The 21473-nt window shown below is 43.2% G+C and overlaps 1 protein-coding gene across 3 annotated transcripts in view; it reads right to left on the bottom strand.

The window, feature by feature from the left end:
* Positions 1-1152: 1152 nt before the first annotated feature.
* The window catches only part of ACOX1 (acyl-CoA oxidase 1), a 31923-nt gene continuing 11602 nt past the window's right edge, over positions 1153-21473 (bottom strand). The window contains exons 3-14 of one of the 3 annotated variants that reach the window (XM_032241619.1): positions 16329-16489; positions 14150-14257; positions 12066-12185; positions 11804-11919; positions 10906-11075; positions 8071-8233; positions 7434-7624; positions 6708-6887; positions 6474-6579; positions 6203-6346; positions 4770-4976; positions 1153-3023 (exon numbers count right to left, since the gene is read on the bottom strand). In XM_032241619.1, the coding sequence (XP_032097510.1) occupies positions 2973-3023; positions 4770-4976; positions 6203-6346; positions 6474-6579; positions 6708-6887; positions 7434-7624; positions 8071-8233; positions 10906-11075; positions 11804-11919; positions 12066-12185; positions 14150-14257; positions 16329-16489 (1717 nt within the window). In that variant the 3' untranslated portion in view covers positions 1153-2972. The remainder of the gene's footprint in view (positions 3024-4769; positions 4977-6202; positions 6347-6473; positions 6580-6707; positions 6888-7433; positions 7625-8070; positions 8234-10905; positions 11076-11803; positions 11920-12065; positions 12186-14149; positions 14258-16328; positions 16490-21473) is intronic. The other 2 variants (XM_032241621.1, XM_032241620.1) reach the window with 2 other exon arrangements.

Raw genomic sequence — 21473 nt, 5'->3', positions numbered from 1 at the left:
CTTGAGCAAGAGTTCATTGCAGAGAGCCAACACATCTCTATTAAACCTCAAATTTTCAATTTTGTATTCTGTTGAGAGTACTTTTTTTCAAAAAAGGCTTAAATCAGTATCATCTAACACACACACACACAAAAATCTCATTAATTCTACTCACTCTGGGCAAGATGCTGTGGCTCACACCTGTAATCTTAGCACTTTGGGAGGCTGAGGCAGGATGATCGCTTGAGCCCAGAGTCTGAGACCAACCTGGGCAACATGGTAAAACCCCATCTCTACAAAAAAAGAACAAATTGGCCCAATGCAATGGCTCACACCTGTAATTCTAGCACTTTGGGCGGCCAAGGTGAGCAGATCACCAGGTCGGGAGTTCGAGACCAGTCTGGCCAACATGGTGAAAGCCCCTCTCTACTAAAAATACCGTATTCCCAGCTACTCTAGAGGCTGAGGCAGGAGAATCGCTTGAACCCAGGAGGAGGAGGTTGCAGTGAGCCACGATCACATCACTGCACTCCAGCCTGGGGAAAAGAGCGGGCCTTCCACCCCCGCCCCCACTCCCCGCCACCAAAAAAAGAACAAATTAGCCGGGTGTGGTGGCACATGCCTGTGGTCCCAGTTACTCAGAAGGCTGAGGTGGAAGGACCACTTGAACCCGGGAGGCAAAGGTCACCATGAGCCAAGATTCCACCACTGCACTCCAGTCTGGGCGACAGGGTGATATCCCATCTCAAAAAGATAAAAATAAAAAATAAAAATTCTACTCAGTAATTTTGGAGAAGATAAGGTTACAATCTATCTTTGTACTTGTGAAAATGGTTCACAAAATTTTGAATCCAACGGACCCAAACTTGTCAGCGGCAGTCTGGCGTGGTAGAGAGAACAAGCTGGACCTGCCACTTCCTTTAAGGTGCAGCCAACAAATGTGTACCAGGTATTTCCAAGGACTCCTAAAATGACTGGAGCCACTCACAACTACTGCTACATACAACAGGAATTATGCTGATTTACAGCCATCTGCTCCGGCAGGTTCCACTGCGTTCTTTTTTGTTCTTAGTGTTACTGAAATCGAATTAACCTATATTTTACATTTCTTCATAATTTAAACCTATGTTTAATTGTGTGGCATATTTTCTCTCTCTTAATAGCACAAATCAGTGAAGTTTACTATATCTTTATTCTTTGATTATACTGAATAAGGTTCAAGACAGAACATTCCAAATATTAATAAAAATAGCATCAAATGTCAGGTTTAGATTTTAAATAAAACTTGAGGTACTGGGTCAAAGGGGGCTCTGTAGTGTCTATGAGCTCCTCAAACCTGCTAAGACAGTCCATCTATGCATCTGGATTAGGTGGGTGTCATTTCAACCACCCTCAGATCCTGCCCAGATAGTCATCTGTGAGTAAGGTATTTCAACACAAATTTTGAAACAATTCTACATCTAGCAGGTCAGTATTAAGCCATTTAAGTTTACTTTCTATCATTTCCCAGAATCTGAACTACTGTCAAGACAGACTCACATGAGATTAACACAGGTTTAATCTTCAATCTTAACACAATTATCAATTAGTTCTCCCAGTGGAAAGATTAAGGCTTCTGTCAACATGCAGAATTTCTGCTGTAACCTAAAAGTCTCTTATTACCTGTTCTCCAGGATAGATTTTATGTCAGGTCCCAAGATAAGAATTATGTTTCCATGGAATTATACCATATTCTTAGGACTGGTTCTAGAACAGCTGTTTCATGAGGCATATGACACAGATTAAAAAAAAAAAGTAACTTACATTGATTTTAAGAAAAAAATAAGAAGTATGTATTTAGCCTTTAAATAGAGAATGATTGTGTAAATTAGATTTCAACTGAAAGGACAATGTAGCAATTCAGATGAAGCTCCTAGAAATATACTGAAAACAAAGCCATACATATAAGAACTAGAACCTATGGAACTTCCGTTTATCTTCTAACTATAGTTTTTTGGTTTTGTTTTTCCTCAGTTGTTTAAAAAAAAAAAAAAAAAAAACCCCACAGTTTCAATTATTATATTTTCTGAACCAAAAATCAGAACACATGGTTTGTGTCGAGGGGTTTTTCTGTGCTACTTTTTCGAGTGAGGTGACCTAAGTGACATTTTCTTTTTAATGCCAAATACGGTAACCTCCAGGCTTTTAATGGCTTATGCCAAGATGACAGAATATTTGATATCTGATTGTCCCAGAAAATCCAGTTAATACGGTCACCACTGTTACAGCAGTGCCACAGCTGAGAGCTCTCCCTACGCTTCCTACTACTGTGACAATTTATTGATCCTTCAAATGGAAAATTACTAATTACACAAGACAATGGTAGGCCCATGCTAAAGAAGTCCTCTTGCTGGAGAAACGCTAGCATGAATAGTTTGATAAACACAATCCATCAGCAAAGGAGAGCAAGCAGGCGGAGACTGCGCCAGGCACGAACTCATTCACATTAAGTTTTCCAATTAGTTTCCTTCCCTAGTCCCTTTTCTTCAACCCTGCTTTTAAGCCAGGCCCCCGTGGTTAAGTCTGATAGGACACTGAGCAGGAAAGCTTGGAAGGGTTTTATACCACTTCAAAAAACACCTTTGCTTAAAAACCCTTATATAGCCAGTGATTAGCAATTAAAATGTGAAAATAATTAACTACTTAGTAGTTAAATTCTGCTAATTATCAAAAGTCATAGTCTATTGGGATCAGCAGCATTATAAAAGGAAGTAATATCGCATTTCTTAAGCTTTTTCTGAATCCTTAACAGGTCTCTTTCAGTGTTAATTGCACTTAAAATATCTGTTTTTCATTTAATCTCTGAAATCTGTTCATTTTTTTCCCCGTCATTTATAAAAAGGGGTCAATTTATCATTTGCTCTATAGCTATTTGAATTCGAAAAAGATTCCACACAGATTTGAGCTGCACACAAGTATTTCCTGGAGCAGATTCAACTTGTCCTTGTGCCACGTCAGAGCTTGGACTGCAGTGACTTCAGGTGCTTGTAGTAAGATTCATGGACCTGTAGGGAAGGGAGAGAGAGGAACTACTGATAAAGAGTTTGCCATGTTAAATAATATACCTTTTTTTTTTTTTTTTGAGACGGAGTCCTGCTCTGTTGCCCAGGCTGGAGTGCAGTGGCACAATCTTGGCTCACTACAGCCTCTGCCTCCCAGGCTCCAGTGATCTTCCCATCTCAGCCTCCCAAGCAGATGGAACTACAGGTGTGCGCCACAATGCCTAGCTGATATTTGTATTTTTTGTAGAGATGGGGGTCTGCCACATTGCCCAGGCTGGTCTAGAACTCCTCAACTCAAGTGATCCACCCACCTCAGCCTCCCAAAGTGCTAGGATTACAGGCACGAGCCACCGTGCCCGGCCTGTGGTTGTTTCTTAACAGTCCTAATCTTGGCCAGGCACGGTGGCTCACAGCCTGTAATCCAAGCACTTTGGAGGCCGAGGCAGGCGGATCACCTGAGGTCAGAAGTTCAAGACCAGCCTGACCAACATGGTGAAATCCTGTCTTTTTTTTTTTTTTTAAAAGAGTCCTAATCTTTCAGAGCTATGTGTTGAGTTATTTATGAATAAAAGTATCTAATATCTTAGGTTTATTTCAAAATAGTCCCCAAGAGAAGGAGGAGGGGTGCTCAGATGAAACACAACTGGTCACGAGTTGATAGTCATTGCAGCTAGACAAAGGGTGTACGAAAGAGCACAATGGAATTCTTTGTGTATATTTTATTCTATGTGTGTGTGTGTGTGTGTGTGTGTGTGTGTGTGTGTGTGTGTATTTTTTGAGCTAGAGTTTCCCTCTTGTCATCCAGGCTAGAGGGCAGTGGTACAATTTCGGCTCCCTGTAACCTCTGCCTCCCAGGTTCGAGTAATTCTCCTACCTCAGTCTCCTGAGAAGCTGGGACTACAGGCGTGAGCCACCACACCCCGCTAATTTTTGTATTCTTAGTAAAGACGGAGTTTCACCATGTTGTCCAGGATGGTCTCGATCTCCTGGCCGCATGATCTGCCTGCCTTGGCCTCCCAAAGTGCTAGGATTACAGGTGTGAGCCACCGCACCTGGCGATTTCTTATATTTTAGTAGAGACAGGGGTTTCACCATTTTGGCCAGGTTAGTCTCAAACTCCTGACCTAGAGTGATCCGCACACCTTGGCCTCCCAAAGTGCTGGGATTATAGGCATGAGCCAACACACCTGGCTTGTATATATATATATATATATATATATTTTTTTTTTTTTTTGAGACGGAGTTTCGCTCTTGTTGCCCAGACTGGAGTGCAATGGCGCGATCTCGGCTCACCGCAACCTCCGCCTCCTGGGTTCAGGCAATTCTCCTGCCTCAGCCTCCTGAGTCACTGGGATTACAGGCACGCGCCACCATGCCCAGCTAATTTTTTGTATTTTTAGTAGAGACGGGGTTTCACCATGTTGACCAGGGTGGTCTCGATCTCTTGACCTCGTGATCCACCCGCCTCGGCCTCCCAAAGTGCTGGGATTACAGGCTTGAGCCACCGCGCCCGGCCTTGTATATATTTTTTAATGTTCAATTTGTTAACAAAAATTGAAATTGATTAAGACCCTGGTTACTGTGGGACTAACCCAGTTCCTTTCTGAGCCTGTTGCTCAAATAAAGTGACTGTCAGAAGTGGCCACAGTGCTTTCAAAGCTTTCACAGATAAATTTCTTTCCAGAGGCCTTTCTTGCCTCAATATTGAAGTGAAGACTTTAAAAAAGGTGCAAAGATATTGGATTTTACCTCTGCTTTGTTCAGTGGGGAGTTCTTAGCCCACTCAAACAAATTTTCATACACATTTCCATCATAGCGGCCAAGCACAGAGCCAAGCGTCACATCCTGAAAATCAAATGCATCAACCAAAGCAACAGCATCTGAGCGAATCAGAGTGAGTAACTCCTTTACACGCTGGTTTACTTGGGTAATCTGAGACTCTGTCATGATGCTCCCCTAAAAGAGACCACAATAAGTAAATAAAACACACATATATATAGACAGACATAATTATATGCATATACAGCTATAAAGCAAACAATAATTATTTTTCTTTTATCTTTCTGTTTTTTGAGACAGAGTCTTACTCTGTCACCCAGGCTGGAGTACAGTGGTGCCATCTTGGCTCACTGCAACCTCTGCCTCCACAGTTCAAATGATTCTTGTGCCTCAGCCTCCCTCACAGCTGAGATTACAGGTGTACGCCACCATAACCAGCTAATTTTTATATTTTTAGTAGAGATGGGATTTCACCATGTTGGTCAGGCTGGTCTTGAATTCCTGACCTCAAGTGATCAATGCACACGCCCTGGGCTCCCAAAGTGCTGGGATTACAGGCGTGAGTGAGCCACTGCGCCAGGCCAACAATTATTTTTGTTTTGTTTTGTTTTTTTTTTTTTTAATTGGGACAGAGTTTCGCTCTTGTTACCCAGGCTGGAGTGCAATGGTGTGATCTCGGCTCACCGCAACCTCCGTCTCCTGGGTTCAGGCAATTCTCCTGCCTCAGCCTCCTGAGTAGCTGGAATTACAGGCACGCGCCACCATGCCCAGCTAATTTTTTGTATTTTTAGTAGAGACGGGGTTTCACCGTGTTGACCAGGATGGTCTCGATCTCTTGACCTCGTGATCCACCCGCCTCGGCCTCCCAAAGTGCTGGGATTATAGGCGTGAGCCACCGCGCCTGGCCAAAGTGATAAGTTCTTTTTTTGTTTTTTTTTTTTAAGATGGGGTTTTACCATGTTGGTCAGGCTGGTCTTGAACGCCCGACCTCAGGTGATCCACCCGCCTTGGCCTCCAAAGTGCTTGGATTACAGGTGTGAGCCACCACGCCCAGCCTATTTTTCTTAAAACAACAAGGCTGGGTGTGGTGATTCACTCATGCTTGTAATCCCAGCACTTTGAGAGGCTGCGGTGGGTGGAACACAAGATCAGGAGATCAAGACCATCCTGGCTAATACGGTGAAACCCCGTCTTTACTAAAGATACAAAAAATTAGCCGGGCGTGATGGTAGTAGTCCCTGCTGCTTGGGAGGCTGAGGCAGGAGAATCGCTTGAATCCGGGAGGCAGAGGTTGCAGTGAGCTGAGCTCGCGCCATTGCACTCCAGTGTGGGTAACAGCAAGATTCTGTCTCAAAAACAACAACAACAACAACAAACAATAAAAAAACTTAGAAAATACTGACCTGAAGAAAATCCCCTGTATTCTGACTGATTCCATACAGAGAATACAACAGACATAAATTCCTTAAGACAGCCTGAATGGCTTTATCTTGGATTTTGAGGAGTTTTTCTGAAAAGAGCTTAACTACCACATAGTGGCAATGTGCCTAAGATAGAAAGAAAACACCAGAGTTTGAGAATGGAAAAAGGTTCAATGCACAGTGACTAGGGTTTCTGCCCTAGAAAAGGCAGGATGCTGGGGGGCAGAGAAAGAGAAAAAGAACTACCACTGACCTCACTTGCTCGAACCAGGTCAACAGAAGTTAGGTTCCATGCTACCTCCTTGCTTTTTCTGTGAATCACCTCTGTTTGAAGGTTTTTTGCAGCAATTTCTACTAATCTGTTAAGACACAGATTGGAGGTCTGAGGAAATGATCAAGTCATCAGACAGATGACAGATGCCTTCTTGTCACCTCTTAGGGCCCCAGCCCCACTGCTGCATACTCTAGCTCCTGAGGGCGAGCTCACCTGGCTGCACGGAGTTTATATGCTTCTGTTAGGCTGTCGGGGCTGTTGATGTCCACCATGGTTGGCCAGACTGCTACCTGCTGTGGCTGGATGCGCTGACTGGGCAGGTCGTTCAAATAGGACACCATGCCACACACCAACTTTCCTGAGTGCACCTGGTCGTAACTTTTCATCAGGAACCTAAAAATCACCAGTAAACATACTTTTAGTAACTCCACTCTTTTTTTATTTTTTTTGAGATGGAGTTTCGTTCTTGCTGCCTAGGCTGGAGTGCAATGGCCCGATCATGGCTCACTGCAACCTCCGTCTCCCGGGTTCAAGCGATTCTTCAGCTTCAGCCTCCCAAGTAGCTGAGATTACAGGCATGCACTACCATGCCCAGCTAATTTTTGTGTTTTTTAGTGGAGATAGGGCTTCACCATGTTGGTCAGTCTGGTCTCAAACTCCTGACCTCAAGTGATCCGCCTGCCTCGGCCTCTCAAAATGCTGGGATTACAGGTGTGAGACATTGTGCCCAGCCCAGTAACTCTACTCTTGACATGACTTCAAATGATGTAACAGGTGCTTCATACTCTCTAGCAGAGTGAGTCAGTATGGAAGGCAAAATTATACCTTCAGGAACATATACACATATATGGTGAAAAGAAAACATGGGAACAAGAACCTAGGAAAAATACTAGAACATTCTTATGAACAGATGAGAGAAATCACGAATTTGATTCTCACCTAGCCGTCTGTAGCATCATGACAGTGTTTTCTCCCTCAAAGGTACAGGTTGGGGTGAAATTGACATAAATATTTGGAAGACCACTGCAATGAGAATAGCCATGCCCACCACAAGCCATCCGACATGCTTCAATGCCAGTGTTTGCCGTCCAGGAGGTGAAAGCCTTAAGTCCGGCGGTGAGGGCATGAAGCTGAGAGGACAAGCACAGATCCGTCAGAACATCTGTGGTGCTGACAGGCCAAGAACCAATGAGAAAACACACCCCTCCTCTCACATCCTGGCCACTGTCAAAACACAGCTGCCACACACGCAAACTGAAGAAGCGCAGCTGTCGGAGGCCAGAAGAACAGAGAACACTACCCATGCCCTCCTGAGCTGTTCTACTTGGAAGAAAAGTCACCACTTATGTTTCCTTGAATGACAAATAATTGACATGGTACAACATTTCTAATAACACTAAAAATACTTAAAAACAAACCCCACAGATCTTCATATCTGATCCACTTTCAACCAGAAAAAGTTCTACATAATTCTTTTCAGGCAATCAGTCCCAACATTTAATTTTCTCTGGACATGGTCCAATAGGCAACCATGAAACAGAAGGGTGCCCATGAGTCAATGAGACCAAACGCATACCTCAGGGAGTTCACTCAGGTCCCCTTGACCAATGCCTTCGTTAATCCGGTGATAGGTCTCCTTCATGTATGCGCCCACAAACTGGAAGGCATAGGCAGTGGCCAGAAGTGGAAAGAGTTTATACTGCTGGGTTTGAAAATCCAAAATCTGCGGTTCTGGTTCACTACATTACATAGAAAATAATAATAACAAGTAAATGTCTATACAGAACTTTCTATGTGCTAGGTTCTAATATAAGCGCTTGATATTTTAACTTCAGTCTTCATAAGGGCACTGTGAGGTAGTTACTATTATTATCTCCATTTTACACATGGGAAACTGAGAGGTTAAGAATCTGCCTGAGGTCACACAGCTCATGTGTGACACATCTTAGATTTAAATTGAGGCTTTTTTCTTTTTTTTTGAGATGGAGTCTCCCTCTGTCGCTCAGGCTGGAGTGCAGTGGTACAATCTTGACTCAAAGCAAGCTCTGCCTCCTGGGTTCAAGCAATTCTCCTGCCTCATCCTCCCATAATGTTGGGATTACAGCCGTGAGCCACGGTGCTCAGCCAAATGTAGGCTATCTGGCTCCTGAAGACCATGCTCTAATTACCTTGTACTGCTTTAGGTCGACAGAATTTTCTCTCTGCATAATCCATCTCTGTCCTAGGCTTTCCAGTATGATTAAGAAAACCACAGCTCCTAGCAACACATAAAACCAACACTAGCCAACCTAATAAGGCGGCAATGCTGAAAAGATCTGCTTGCTAGATGGCTGAATAGACTGTATTTTGACCACAATCTTGGAGAAGACCCAATGCACGGTGTTGAATATTTTGAAGTGTAAGAACTGGCAGAGGTCTGCTTGTATCAATTTCCTCGTTACTTTTTAAAAATGTAATTATCATTATTATTATTTTTTTTTGAGACAAAGTCTCCCTCTATCCCTCTATCATGCAAGCTGGAGCACAGTGTTGTGATCTTGGCTCACTGTAACCTCTACCTCCTGGGTTCAAGTGATTCTCCTGCTTCAGTCTCCTGAATAGCCGGAATTACAGGCACCGCCACTATGCCCAACTAATTTTTGTATTTTTAGTAAAGATGGGGTTTCACCATGTTGGCCAGGCTGGTCTTGAACTTCTGACTTCAAGCGATCGATCTGCCTTGGCCTCCCAAAGTGCTGGAATTACAGGCATGAGCCACTGTGCCTGGCCTTAAAATAAATTTATTATTTATTTTTTTTTCTTTTTTAGTTCCTTATCTGCCATCTGAATTCCATATTTATTTGTTTTTCATTGAGACAAGAGTCTCTCTGTCACCCAGGCTGGAGTACAGTGGTGCGATCTTGGCTCACTGCAACCTCTGCCTCCCGGGTTCAAGTGAGTCTTCTGCCTCAGCCTCCTAAGTAGCTGGGACTACAGGCACAGACCACGATGCCTGCCTAATTTTGTATTTTCAGTAGAGATGGGGGTCTTACCATATTGGCCAGGCTGGTCTTGAACTCCTGACCTTGTGGTCTGCCTGAATTGGCCTCCCAAAGTGCTGAGATTACAGTATGAGCTACTGTGCCTTGTCTATTTTTAATCTTTTTGAAAATGGACAAGTCTGCCCAACATAGCGAAACCGTGTCTCTACTAAAAATATAAAAATTGGCCAGGTGTGGTGGCGTCTGCCTGTAATCCCAGCTACTTGGGGGGCTTGGTAGAATCACTTGAACCCAGGAGGCAAAGGTTGCAGCAAGCTGAAATTGCACCACTGCATTCCAGCCTGGGTGACAGAGTGAGACTCTGTCTCAAAAGAAAAGAAAAGAAAATAGACACAGGGTCTTGCTATGTTGCCCAGGTTGGTCTCAAACTCCTAGGCTCAAGCAATCTTCCTGCCTTGGCCTCCCAAAGTGCTTGGATTATAGGTGTAAGTACCAAACCTGGCCAGTTTCTTTATTCGTTAAGAGTAAAAAGAGTATCAGGAAGCATCAGTGAAAGGCAGTTGTAGGAATAAACTATGGCCATGAATGTAAAAAAGGGAAACAAATTTAATATCACTTTTTTTTTTTTTTTTTTTTTAAAGATGGGGTTTCACCATGATGGCCAGGCTGGTCTTGAACCCCTGACCTCAGGTGATCCACCCACCTTGGCCTCACAAAGTGCTAGGATTACAGGCGTGAGCCACCGTGCCCAGCCAGCACTTTCTTTTTTTTTTTTTTGAGATGGAGTCTTCTTCTGTTGCCCAGGCTGGAGTGCAGCGGCATGATCTTGGCTCACTGCAACCTCTGCCTCCCGGGTTCAAGCATTTCTCTGCCTCAGCCTCCTGGGTAGCTGGGATTACAGGCGCCCGCCACCATACCTTGCTTATTTTTGTATTTTTAGTAGAGACAGGGTTTCACCATCTTGGCCAGGCTAGTCTTAAACTCCCGCCCTTGTGATCCACCTGCCTCGGCCTCCCAAAGTGCTGAGATTACAGGCGTAAGCCACCATGTCTGGCCTAATGTCACTTTCACCATATACAATTTATAGTTGCTAGTGGTAACTGGAACTTTCAAATTGCCTTTAGTGTGTTGAACATTTCACTTATAAAGCTCAAGTAATATTATTACTACTTTTCTTAGAAGGTTAAAAATAATAAGGTGGATATTCTCTTTTTTTCTTTTTTGGAAGCCACTGATTATAACAAAGGTGGTTACTCCTATCTCTCCTCTTAAGAAAAGGAAGCCTAGATACCAAGTTGCAGGCCCAGTATCACCCTAGCCAATTCTGCAGTGACAATGCATCTTCCGTACTGACATTTGGGAATTCTGGGATCTGAATGAGGGGAAAACTAGGCCTTCAGTACTGAGCCCATATCGGACTCTACCCTTACCCTGGCTTGATTTCAGACTGGTGCCTCACAGTGCTGTATCGGATGGCAATGGTGCACGCCTTAGACAAAGCCCGAGCAGCTTCTCCCACAAGGAAGGACCTGACAAACACCATGGTCCCATAAGTCAGCTTGTTACTCAGCGGTTTCACATACGTGCCATCAGGCTTCACCTGGAAGAAGAACATGGGACTGATGCTTCCTTCTGTTAAGCCCAAGAGGCAGTTCATTGGTTCTCAGTGTGCTCCCTAGAACAGCAGCATCAGCATTACCTGGCAACTTGTGTGAAACACTACATCTTAGTCCCCACCCTGACCAACTGAATCAGAAACTCCGGGGTAGGGCCTGGCAATCTGGGCTTTAACTGGCCTTCCAGGTGATTCTAGCACATGCAGAAGTTTGAGAATCACTGGTTTAGCAAATCAAAATATGTCCTTCACCGCTAACTGCTTCTGATTTCACTGTCAAAATAAAAGAAACATCAGAAGTAAAAATACATTTTTACTTCCTTTTTTTTGAGACAGGGTCTCACTGTCATCCAGGCTGGAGTACAGTTGCACACTGACAGCGCACTGCAGCCTTGACCTCCCAGGCTCAAGTGATCCTCCCACCCCAGCCTCCCAAATAGCTGGGACTACACACGTGTGCACCATACCCAGTTAGACTTTTTTACTTTTTGTAGAGATAGGCTCTCACTATGTTGCCTAGGCTGGTCTTGAACTCTTGGGCTCAAGCAGTCCACACACTCAGACTCCCAAAGTGCTGGGATAACAGGAATATGCCAGATTGCCTGGTTGTTATTACCTTCTAAAAAAACAGACCATTCTAACCCTGTTGTTAGCAAGAGCCACTGCAACCCCATTGTTTGATGCCTCTGCTTCTATTTTCCATCAAAGCATACCTGGGCATACTTCATCAGCATGTTTTCTCTGGGAATACGATAGTTGTCCATTTTGAGGTAGCCATTGTCCATCTCATCATAACCAAATTTGGGGCCAATGTCACCAACAGTAATTCCTACCACAGATGAAAGGAAAGTCACAAGATGTTTATGCTCGAGAATTTCTGGTTTCCGCTCTGCCTTTTCAGTAGGGCATCCTACCTTCTGCAGAAGAAAGTGCTCAGTTTAATTTTCATCTCAACATCAGATGAACAATTCTTACCTGGCAAAGGCTTATGGGTCCCGATTTCACGAATAGGTACAATAAAGGCATGTAATCCATAGCATTTCCCCTTAGTGATGAGCTGGGCAAGAACTATTGCATGATTTGAAGTTTTTCCAACTGTAACATCAAAGAGAACAAGTGAGAGGTTAGCAAACATTCTTACATTTTCAAAGTGTAGAAAAAGAAGAAAGTATATGTTAGATCTAACACTAGACTAAACCAATCCGTGTCCAGAAAGCCTTTCTGCTGACAGTATCACACCTAGCTTTCAGAAAGAAATTCCCTTAAGCTGACAGTTACTACTTTCTCTTCTACTTATTTCTCATGCATTTACGTAGAGAAAATTTTAGGATAAAAATATTAATTTAAATTACTTCCTGGTTATCCCTTAAGGCAGTGCGGTCCAAAACAGTAATCACTAGCTACGTATGGCTTCTTACATTTAAATTACAATTCAATAAAACATATGGCTGAGTACTGTGGCTCACACCTGTAATCCCAGCACTTTGGGAGGCTGAGGCAGGCGGACACAAAGTCAGGAGATGGAGACCATCCTGGCTAACACAGTAAAACCCCATCTCTACTAAAAATACAAAAAATAAGCTGGGTGTGGTGGCACGCGCCTGCAGTCCCAGCTACTTGGGAGGCTGAGGCAGGAGAATTGCTTGAACCTGGGAGGCAGAGGTTGCAGTGAGCTGAGATTACGCCATTGCGCTCTAGCCTGGGCAACCAAGCAAGACTCTGTCTCCAAAAAAAAGCCAGGTGTGGTGGCTCATGCCTGTAATCCCAGCACTTTGGGAGGCCAAGGTGGGCGGAACGAGGTCAGGAGTTCAAGACCAGCCTAGTCAACATGGTAAAACCCTGTCTCTATTAAAAATACAAAAATTAGCTGGGAGTGGTAACACACGTCTGTAATCCCAGATACTTGGTAGGCTGAGGCAGGAGAATCACTTGAACCCAGGAGGTGGAGGTTGCAGTGAGCCGAGATCGTGCCACTGCACTCCAGCCTGGATGACAAAGCAAGACTCCGTCTCAACAAAATAAAAAAATCTATATATATATCTATATAGATATATATACATATAGATAACGTGAATTAAAAAATCCTTCAACCACTAACTGTATCAGAAATACATATTCCAAGATAACTCAGAATGGCAGTAAGAAGATATAAAAGTTTCATGTCAAAGCTATTTATTAATTTTTCTTTTAGGAGATAGGGTTTCACTCTGTCGCCCAGGCTAGAGTGCAGTAGCATGATCATAGGCTCACTGCAGGCTTGAACTCTTGGACTCAAGCAGTCCTCCCACCTCAGCCTCCTGAGTAGCCACAACTACAGGTCTACAGGTATGTGCCACTATGCCAGGCTCCCCCTTATCCTCCCCCCTACCACGCTTGTTTGTTGGTTTGTTTTTGAGACAGCGTCTCGCTCCACTGCCCAGGCTGGAGTGCAATGGTGTGATCTCAGCTCATTGCAACCTTACCGGTTTAAGGGATTCTCCTACCTCAGCCTCCCAAGTAGCTGGGACTACAGGTGTGCTCCACCATGCTAGGCTCATTTTTTTTTTTTTTTTGAGATGAACTTTTCTCTCGTTACCCAGGCTGAAGTGCAATGGCACAATCTCAGCTCACTGCAACTTCTGCCTTCTAGGTTCATGCAGTTCTCCTGCCTCAGCCTCCCCAGTAGCTGGGATTACAAGTGCCAGCCAGTATGCCAGGCTATTTTTCTATTTTTAGTAGAGACAGGGTTTCGTCATGTTGGCCAGGCTGGTCTTGAACTCCTGACCTCAGGGGATCCACCTGCCTCGGCCTCCCAAAGTGCTGAGATTACAGGCATGGGCCTCCGCCTGCAACCGAATTTTTGTATTTACTTTAGTAGAGGCAGGATTTCACCATATTAACCAGGCTGGTCTTGAATTCCTGACCTCAAGTGATATGCCCACCTCAGCCTCCCGAAGTGTTAGGATTACAGGCATGAGCCAACCAAGGCTGGCAGACATTCTCATATAAGCACTACATTCTAAGCAAAATCTCATGACAAACCTTCAAAAACTCCAATAAATGCTGAAAAATTCACTTACGCCCACCAGGCCACCATTTAATGGAGGTCACAGTAGGACTGTTGAGAATGAACTCCTGGGTTTTAGGGTCATATGTGGCTGTGGTTTCCAAGCCTCGAAGATGAGTTCCTAAGGAGATAAATCACATTGACATCAGGTAAGAAAGAGATGGGAAAGAAAAAAAAAAAGCAGAAGGTAAAACTTCCTGCACAGTCCTTTAAACTCTCGTATCTCAGAGAAAAAGAAAATCTAACAAAAAACACCTGCAGATGAGCTACAACTGGTTGATAATCAAGATCCCGAATTTCCCATACTATCTGATGGTTTCCCATTAAGTTGAAAATGTAAGTGTCATGCATGTTCCGTTTCTATATTTGATTTGTTACATTTATTTGCAGCAACTAAAGGGAAATATAAAGCAACTTAGAATCACATTTGTAAGATCACAATATATGAATTTAACTGGGGTGTTAAGTGTCCTTTTAAACCTATCTCTGAGTTGCAGTATGCCAATTTCAACTCATATGTATTGTAGTAACAACACCCATTCAACATTCTAGAATTCTACACTAATGAGAATAAGATAACATGTGAGAGGAAGTCATTTCAGCTAAAATTCTTATAAATTAAAATTTTATTTCAGAATGATTGCTAGAATGGAAAATAAGACCTTTAAACAGTATAATCATTATGGGAGAAATGACCCAGAACATAACTTTAAAAAAATCCCTAAAAAAACAACAACAAAAAATAAGAAAAAACAAAAACAGAATAAAAAAAAAAAAGAAAAAAAATTCCTAAAGGTCCAACAATAAGGTCTCAATTGACCCTACAGATTTCCAATAGCAGGTCTAACTTAGTCCTAAGCTGGTGCATTCCTTAATGCACCAAGGAAGTGTTTCCAGGTTCATACACATACTGGGATGGACAGGGTCTTATGTTTTAAATCCTAACACAAATATACCAAAATTATTTGAAAAGAGTTATAGAAAAATGTTCTAGGTGGCACTCTCCATGAAAATACTGTACCAAAGCAAATGTTAGGAACCCTTTACCAGTCTGCTTTCACAACGCTAGACCTCATTAAACACTTACACTTTGAAACATTTAGAAGCTTCCAAGCTGAATAACCAACTTAACGTGTGATCCACAACTTTCCTGAGAGGGAGTCAACAAATCAGACACAGACAGCTTTCATCAAAGAAGCAGCTTTTACAGAAAAGGGGTAACATTAAACAGAACAGATAAGGACAAAATGTTTTCAAAAGCACAGCCGAAACAAATACGATTCCACTTGCAGTCTCATGAAAATCCTGTAAACTACTACTCAGCACCAAGTAAAAAGCAGCAGCTATAGGGAAATAAGAAGCAAGTGGTAGATACACACTAGACCAGTTCTTCTGAAACATCAGAGCAAAAAGAGAAGCTATAAGCAAATGAAAGGCAAACGCGGACCAATTCAGAGCAGATGCGAAGAGGAACAACGGCCACCACCAACCCACCCAGGTGCCTGAAGAAAGCAGGAGGGGATGGAAAGATCAATGAAAGGTGGAGATACAGAGTCTGAAACCAAAGGCTGGCAAGTTCGGCTTATCTTGATTTTTTCACTCTCTGGCTAAGTCACTTGTAGAACTACTGATTGGCTCAAAGTACAAATAACTCCAAGGCATAAAATGTTACACACTTTGGTTATAAGTACCCATTTCCTGCTTGACAGGTGGTGGGGGAAAAAAAAAACACAAAAGAACAGAACAAAACAAACAAAAAAATAAGTACCCATTTCCCTGAAGCAAATCCAAGAGTACACAAACTATTATTTGTATTTCTTCTGGAATTTCAAAAGTTAATTAAGGTATCAGTACTAAAGGTAATCAGACAGTACTGAAGAAAAAAACAGCTTTAGGCTCTATACGCACACAGATTCTACACAGCCTCAGTAACATTGAAATGCCACTTGGTAAATAAGGCCTGACTTGCCATTCTTGACCTTCTGAAGGGGAACTATGGCATAAAAAAAAAAGACAATAATTTTATCACTGCAAAGCAGTCTTTATACCAAAACCTGGACTCTTCAAAAAGAGCTCATTTAAAGAGACCATAGAACATTGACACATCATCAATGGCACATGGTGGGCATTCCAATACATGCTAAGTTCACAGGGGCCCGCCCAACCCATTAAGTAGACTGAATACACCATACCATGACCCATCTCTGTCTGGGCATAAGTGCCAATGATCTCCAAGTTCCAGGCGGGCATGAAGAAGCGCTCCTGCTGCTCCGCAGTTGCCTGGTGAAGCAAGGTGGGCAGGAACATGCCCAAGTGAAGATCCAGAGGCTCAGGCCGCCCTCGGTGCACAAAACTTCGAGGAAATACCAAGGATGGGCATTTGAGAGAAGAGTCATCAGGCGTGAGAGAATCAGCAATTTAAACAGAGCAAGGAGAGGAGACAAAAAAAACCTTCTTAAGTATGAATTAGTCGCATGCACTTAATCATAGATGGGAGCACCGTGCCTTTCTGTATTACTTTATAACTCTTGGTAATTTCCATTTTTCCCGAGTCAGCAAGGAATATGATGACAGGGATTGGTTACTGATTCCAAAGCCAAAGCAACACAAAACCATGCGTGCAAGGCAGAGGAGCCCAGCCCAGGAATTAAATCAAAGGAAATAATGAGAATTTGAGAGGCTGGTGCAAGTGGCTCATGCCTGTAATCTCAGCACTTTGGGAGGCAAAGGTGGTCAGATCACCTGAAGTCAGGAGTTCGAGACCAGCCTGGCCAACAGGGCAAAACCCCATCCCTACTAAAAATACAAAAATCAGCCAAGTGTGGTGGTGTGAGTCAGTAGTCCCAGCTATTCAGGAGGCTGAGGCAGGGAAATCGCTTAAACCTAGGAGGAGGAAGTTGCAGTGAGCTGAGATCACGCCACTGCACTCCAGCCTGGGTGACAGAATAAGACTCTGTCTCAAAAAAAAAAAAAAAATAAGAGAATTTGAAAAGTTGTATAGGGCTCACGGCTATGATCCTAGCACTTTGGGGGGCTGTGGTGGGCAGATCACTTGAGGTCAGGAGTTTGAGACCAGCCTGACCAAGACGCCAGGCTACAAAATTAGCCAGGCGTGATGGCACATGCCTATAATCCCAGCTACTTGGGAGGCTGAGGCAGGAGAATGGCTTGAACCCAGGAGGCGGAGGTTGCAGTGGGCTGAGATCATGCCACTGCACTCCAGCCTGGACAACAGAGCGAGACTGTCTCAACAAAGAAAAAAAAATTTTTTGTAAAGAATGGAGAATTTGCTGGGTGTGGTGGCGTGTGCCTGTAATCCCAGCTATTTGGGATGTTAAGACATGAGAATCCCTTGAGGCCAGGACTTGGAGAACAGAGAATTTGAGTGGTACTGGTACAAGAATTTCCTCTGATGAGAGCGAGACAGAATGCAGTAGTTCTCTCAGAGTGACAATCTGACCCCTAGACTAAAGTTTTTCCTCGATGCAATTTCAATAACGCTTCTAGGCTGGGATTTTTTTCTCTTCTGTCTACAGAACATCCAGTGCAGAACCACATTTCTCACATAAGTCTGATAATTTCCTTGCGCTTTTTTTTTTTTTAGACAAGAGTTTCACTCTTGTTGCCCAGGCTGGAATGCAGTGGTGCAATCTTGGCTCACCGCAAACTCTGCCTCCCGAGTTCAAGCAATTCTCCTGCCTCATCCTCCCTAGTAGCTGGGATTACAGGCATGTACCACCACACCAGGCTAATTTTTTAGTAGAGACAGGATTTCTCCATGTTGGTCAGGCTGGTCTTGAACTCCCGACCTCGGGTGATCCGCCCACCTTGGCCTGCCAAAGTGCTGGGATTATAGGCATTAACCATCTCGACTGGCTCCAACTCTGATCAGTTCATTCAGATTCATCATGTTAAATATTCTGCCATGCTCTACTGAAACAATTTAATACAAAAACTGACAGTGCTCTTCATCCCAATAATTTATTTCAGAAATAAAAGACATGCAATTTCTAGTGAAGACCATAATAACAAGTTACAGATTCATGCATAATAAGCTCTCCATGACAATTATATAGAAGTTATCACTAATGATAATAACCATCTTAGCGTTATTAATTTTAAATCCACGTTCTGGGGTCATCCTTTTCTACTTAAAATGTGCAGGTGACAGGATTCTGTGTGAATTTATTGCTAAGGATAGGAAATTGTTCTATATGCCTTTGCTTTTTTCCACATTACTGGTATTCTGTTTAATTGCCAGTTCCAAATCTGTTAACTCACCATTGCTCTTATCATTCTATGTGTCTTTGAAATGAGCCTAAATGATGTTTCAGTTTTTAAATTCCTGTTTGTTCCATGGAAGTTAAAGAGGATAACAACTCAGACAAGGGCTGATCAATGGCTTCTTCCAATCTAGAGGCTGGCCTTTCCACTAAGCAATCACACTTTAGAAAAAGAAAAATCCTGTACAAATTCCTCCACAAAGAAAAAAAATGGACTAGTGCAAAAAAAGAAAAATCTAAGTATATGTGACTGCGTCCCTCATTTTACAGAGAAGAAATTAAGGCTGAGACAGATTAAATGCCTTGCTCAAGGAAAAAAGATAATAGCAAAAAAAGGGCAAGAATCTCGTCAACATGGGAGCTGAGCAAGGGCTACACATGGACATGCAGAATGGAGTAAGAGACATGGGGGCGGGGCACAGTGGCTCGTGCCTGTAATCCTAGCACTTTGGGAGGCTGAGGCAAGTGGTAGCGGGTGCCTTTAACCCTAGCTACTTGGGAGACTGAGGCAGAAGAATCACTTGAACCCAGGAAGCAGAGGTTGCAGTGAGCCATGAGGCATGAGCCATGATAGTGCCACTGCACTCCATCTTCAGCAACAGAGATTCCGTCTCAAAAAAACAAAACAAAACAGACATTGGAGGCTTCAGAATGTGGGAGGATGGGAGGGGTCTGAGGCCTGAAAAGTTACCTACTGGGTACAGTTTTCACTATTTGGGCAATGGGTACTGCCAAAGCCCAGACTTCAACATTACACAATATGTGCATGTAAGGAAATGGTACTTGTACCTGCTAAACCTATTTTTTAAAAAAAGAACCACATCACCTAGTCCTGTCTCCTAGCTGGGGAAATTACTGCGTAAGCACAGCATGGACTAAAGGCTGACTGTAATGAAGATGCTAAAAAGACATGCTGAAAAAGACAGAGCTGTCCCTGGAAGCACTGAAAATGGAAATTCCACAAGACGTCACCACTGGTGGGGACTAGGAGATAGGTTCACAGGGTCTCTTAGTACTATTTTTCTAACTTCCTATGACACTACAATCATTTCAAAAAAAAAAGGCGAGGCATGGTGGCTTATGCCTATAATCCTAGCACTTTGGGAGGCTGAGGTGGGCGGATCACCTAAGGTCAGGAGTTCGAGACGAGCCTGGCCAACATGGTGAAACCTTGTCTCTACTAAAATTACAAAAAACTAGCTGGGCGTGGTGGCAGGTGGCTGTAATCCCACTAGGGAGGCTGAGGCAAGAGAATCACTGAATCTGGGAGGCACAGGTTGCAGTGAGCCAAGATTTCACCACTGCATTACAGCCTGGGAGACAGAGCAAGATGCCATCTCAAAAAAAAAAAAAAAAAAAAATTAATAGCAGAAATCCCAAGAAACACATTCATGGGATGAGAGTGCTTTTCACTCAAACAGGAATGTCAACTGTCCCCAGCCTTTTAAGAGTACTGACTAGGTGGCCCGGCATAGTGGCTCACGCCTATAATCCCAGCACTTTGGGAGGCCGAGGCGGGTGGATCACAAGGTCAAGAGATCGAGACCATCCTGGTCAACATGGTGAAACCCCGTCTCTACTAAAAATACAAAAATTAGCTGGGCATGGTGGTGCACGCCTGTAGTCCCAGCTACTCAGGAGGCTGAGGCAGAAGAATTGCCTGAACTCAGGAGGCGGAGGTTGCGGTGAGCCGAGATTGCGCCGAGCCGAGATTGCGCCATTGCACTCCAGCCTGGGTAACAAGAGTGAAACTCTGTCTCAAAAAAAAAAAAAGAGTACTGACTAGGAAGAAAAATCAATGTACACTTAGAACCTAGAAGGCAAAAACTCTGAGTTAAGACTGAAACCTGGGACCAGCCACTTTTCGTGCTTCCATGGAAGGCTGTTTTACTTCACTAGAAATCAGAGCAATTTCTGGTGAAGGAAAGGCCACTGTCAAGCACCCATCAGACTCCGGAAGATTTACATCTGAGTGTATCACAGAGCGATAAGGTTACAACAAATGCGCTCAGTAGAGCGGGGTAAAACCACTACAATCACAAATGGCTCTGACACTAAAGAAAATTTTCAGGAAAAAAATATTTCTTGCTACTAAGACAAGGATTAGAGTAGATTAAGATGACAGCAAGAATGAGGGGGAAAAAAAAGAACAAAAGGATTATTCAGATGTGGATGAAATTTAGAAATGTTACAAGGAGAAAGTGATCTGCATAGTTTTTTGACTTAAGCCAAGAACTTGTTTTAAAAGCTGGTTATACATGATAAAGATGACATATTATTTTAAAATAATTTATCGTAAAATCACCAAGCACCAACATCATACTTAGTGAAGCACTAGAGTCAGTTATTTTAAAACCAAAACATCAAAAGGCATCCCCAGCCTCTTTTTCCACATGATACAAGGCTGGAAAAGCTGACAATCAATACTGAGGAAAAAACAATTAGACTAATCATATACGAGAAAGAAAGAAATAAAAAGCAGCTCTTCAGACAGCATGATTATCATCCTGGGAAATCAACAATGACAATAAAATCCCACAATAAGTGAACTGAGAAAAGCTGCAGGCTATGAGGGAAAAAAAATTAACAGCATTCTTATCCATCAGGATCATTCAAACGGAAATCCCAGTAAAGAAAAAGACAATTTAAAAAAGCAGCAGTGGCTCCCTATAATCCTAGCAATTTGGGAGGCTGAGGCAGGTGGGTCACCTGAGGTCAGGAGTTTGAGGCCAGCCTGGCCAACATGTTGAAAACCCGTCACTACTAAAAATACACAAAATTAGCCAGGTATGGTGGTACGCACCTGTAATCCCAGCTACTAAGGAGGCTGAGGCAGGAGAATACCTTAAACCCAGGAGGCAGAGGGTTGCAGTGAGCAGAGATCCCGCCGCTGCACTCCAGCGTGAGCAACAGAGACTCCGTTTCAAAAAAAAAAGTAACAAAATATTTTATTTTAAAGTTGTTAAATAGCTTAGATGAGGATATTACAATTTATTTAAGAAAAAAGGTGGCCGGGCGCGGTGGCTCAAGCCTGTAATCCCAGCACTTTGGGAG

Source organism: Sapajus apella, unplaced genomic scaffold (assembly GCF_009761245.1).
Source record: "Sapajus apella isolate SASKATOON/1434 unplaced genomic scaffold, GSC_monkey_1.0 scaffold48, whole genome shotgun sequence".
Taxonomy (NCBI): Eukaryota; Metazoa; Chordata; class Mammalia; order Primates; family Cebidae; genus Sapajus; species Sapajus apella.
Note: the sequence above shows the minus strand (reverse complement) of the source record. Positions and strands in the feature narration are given on the sequence as shown.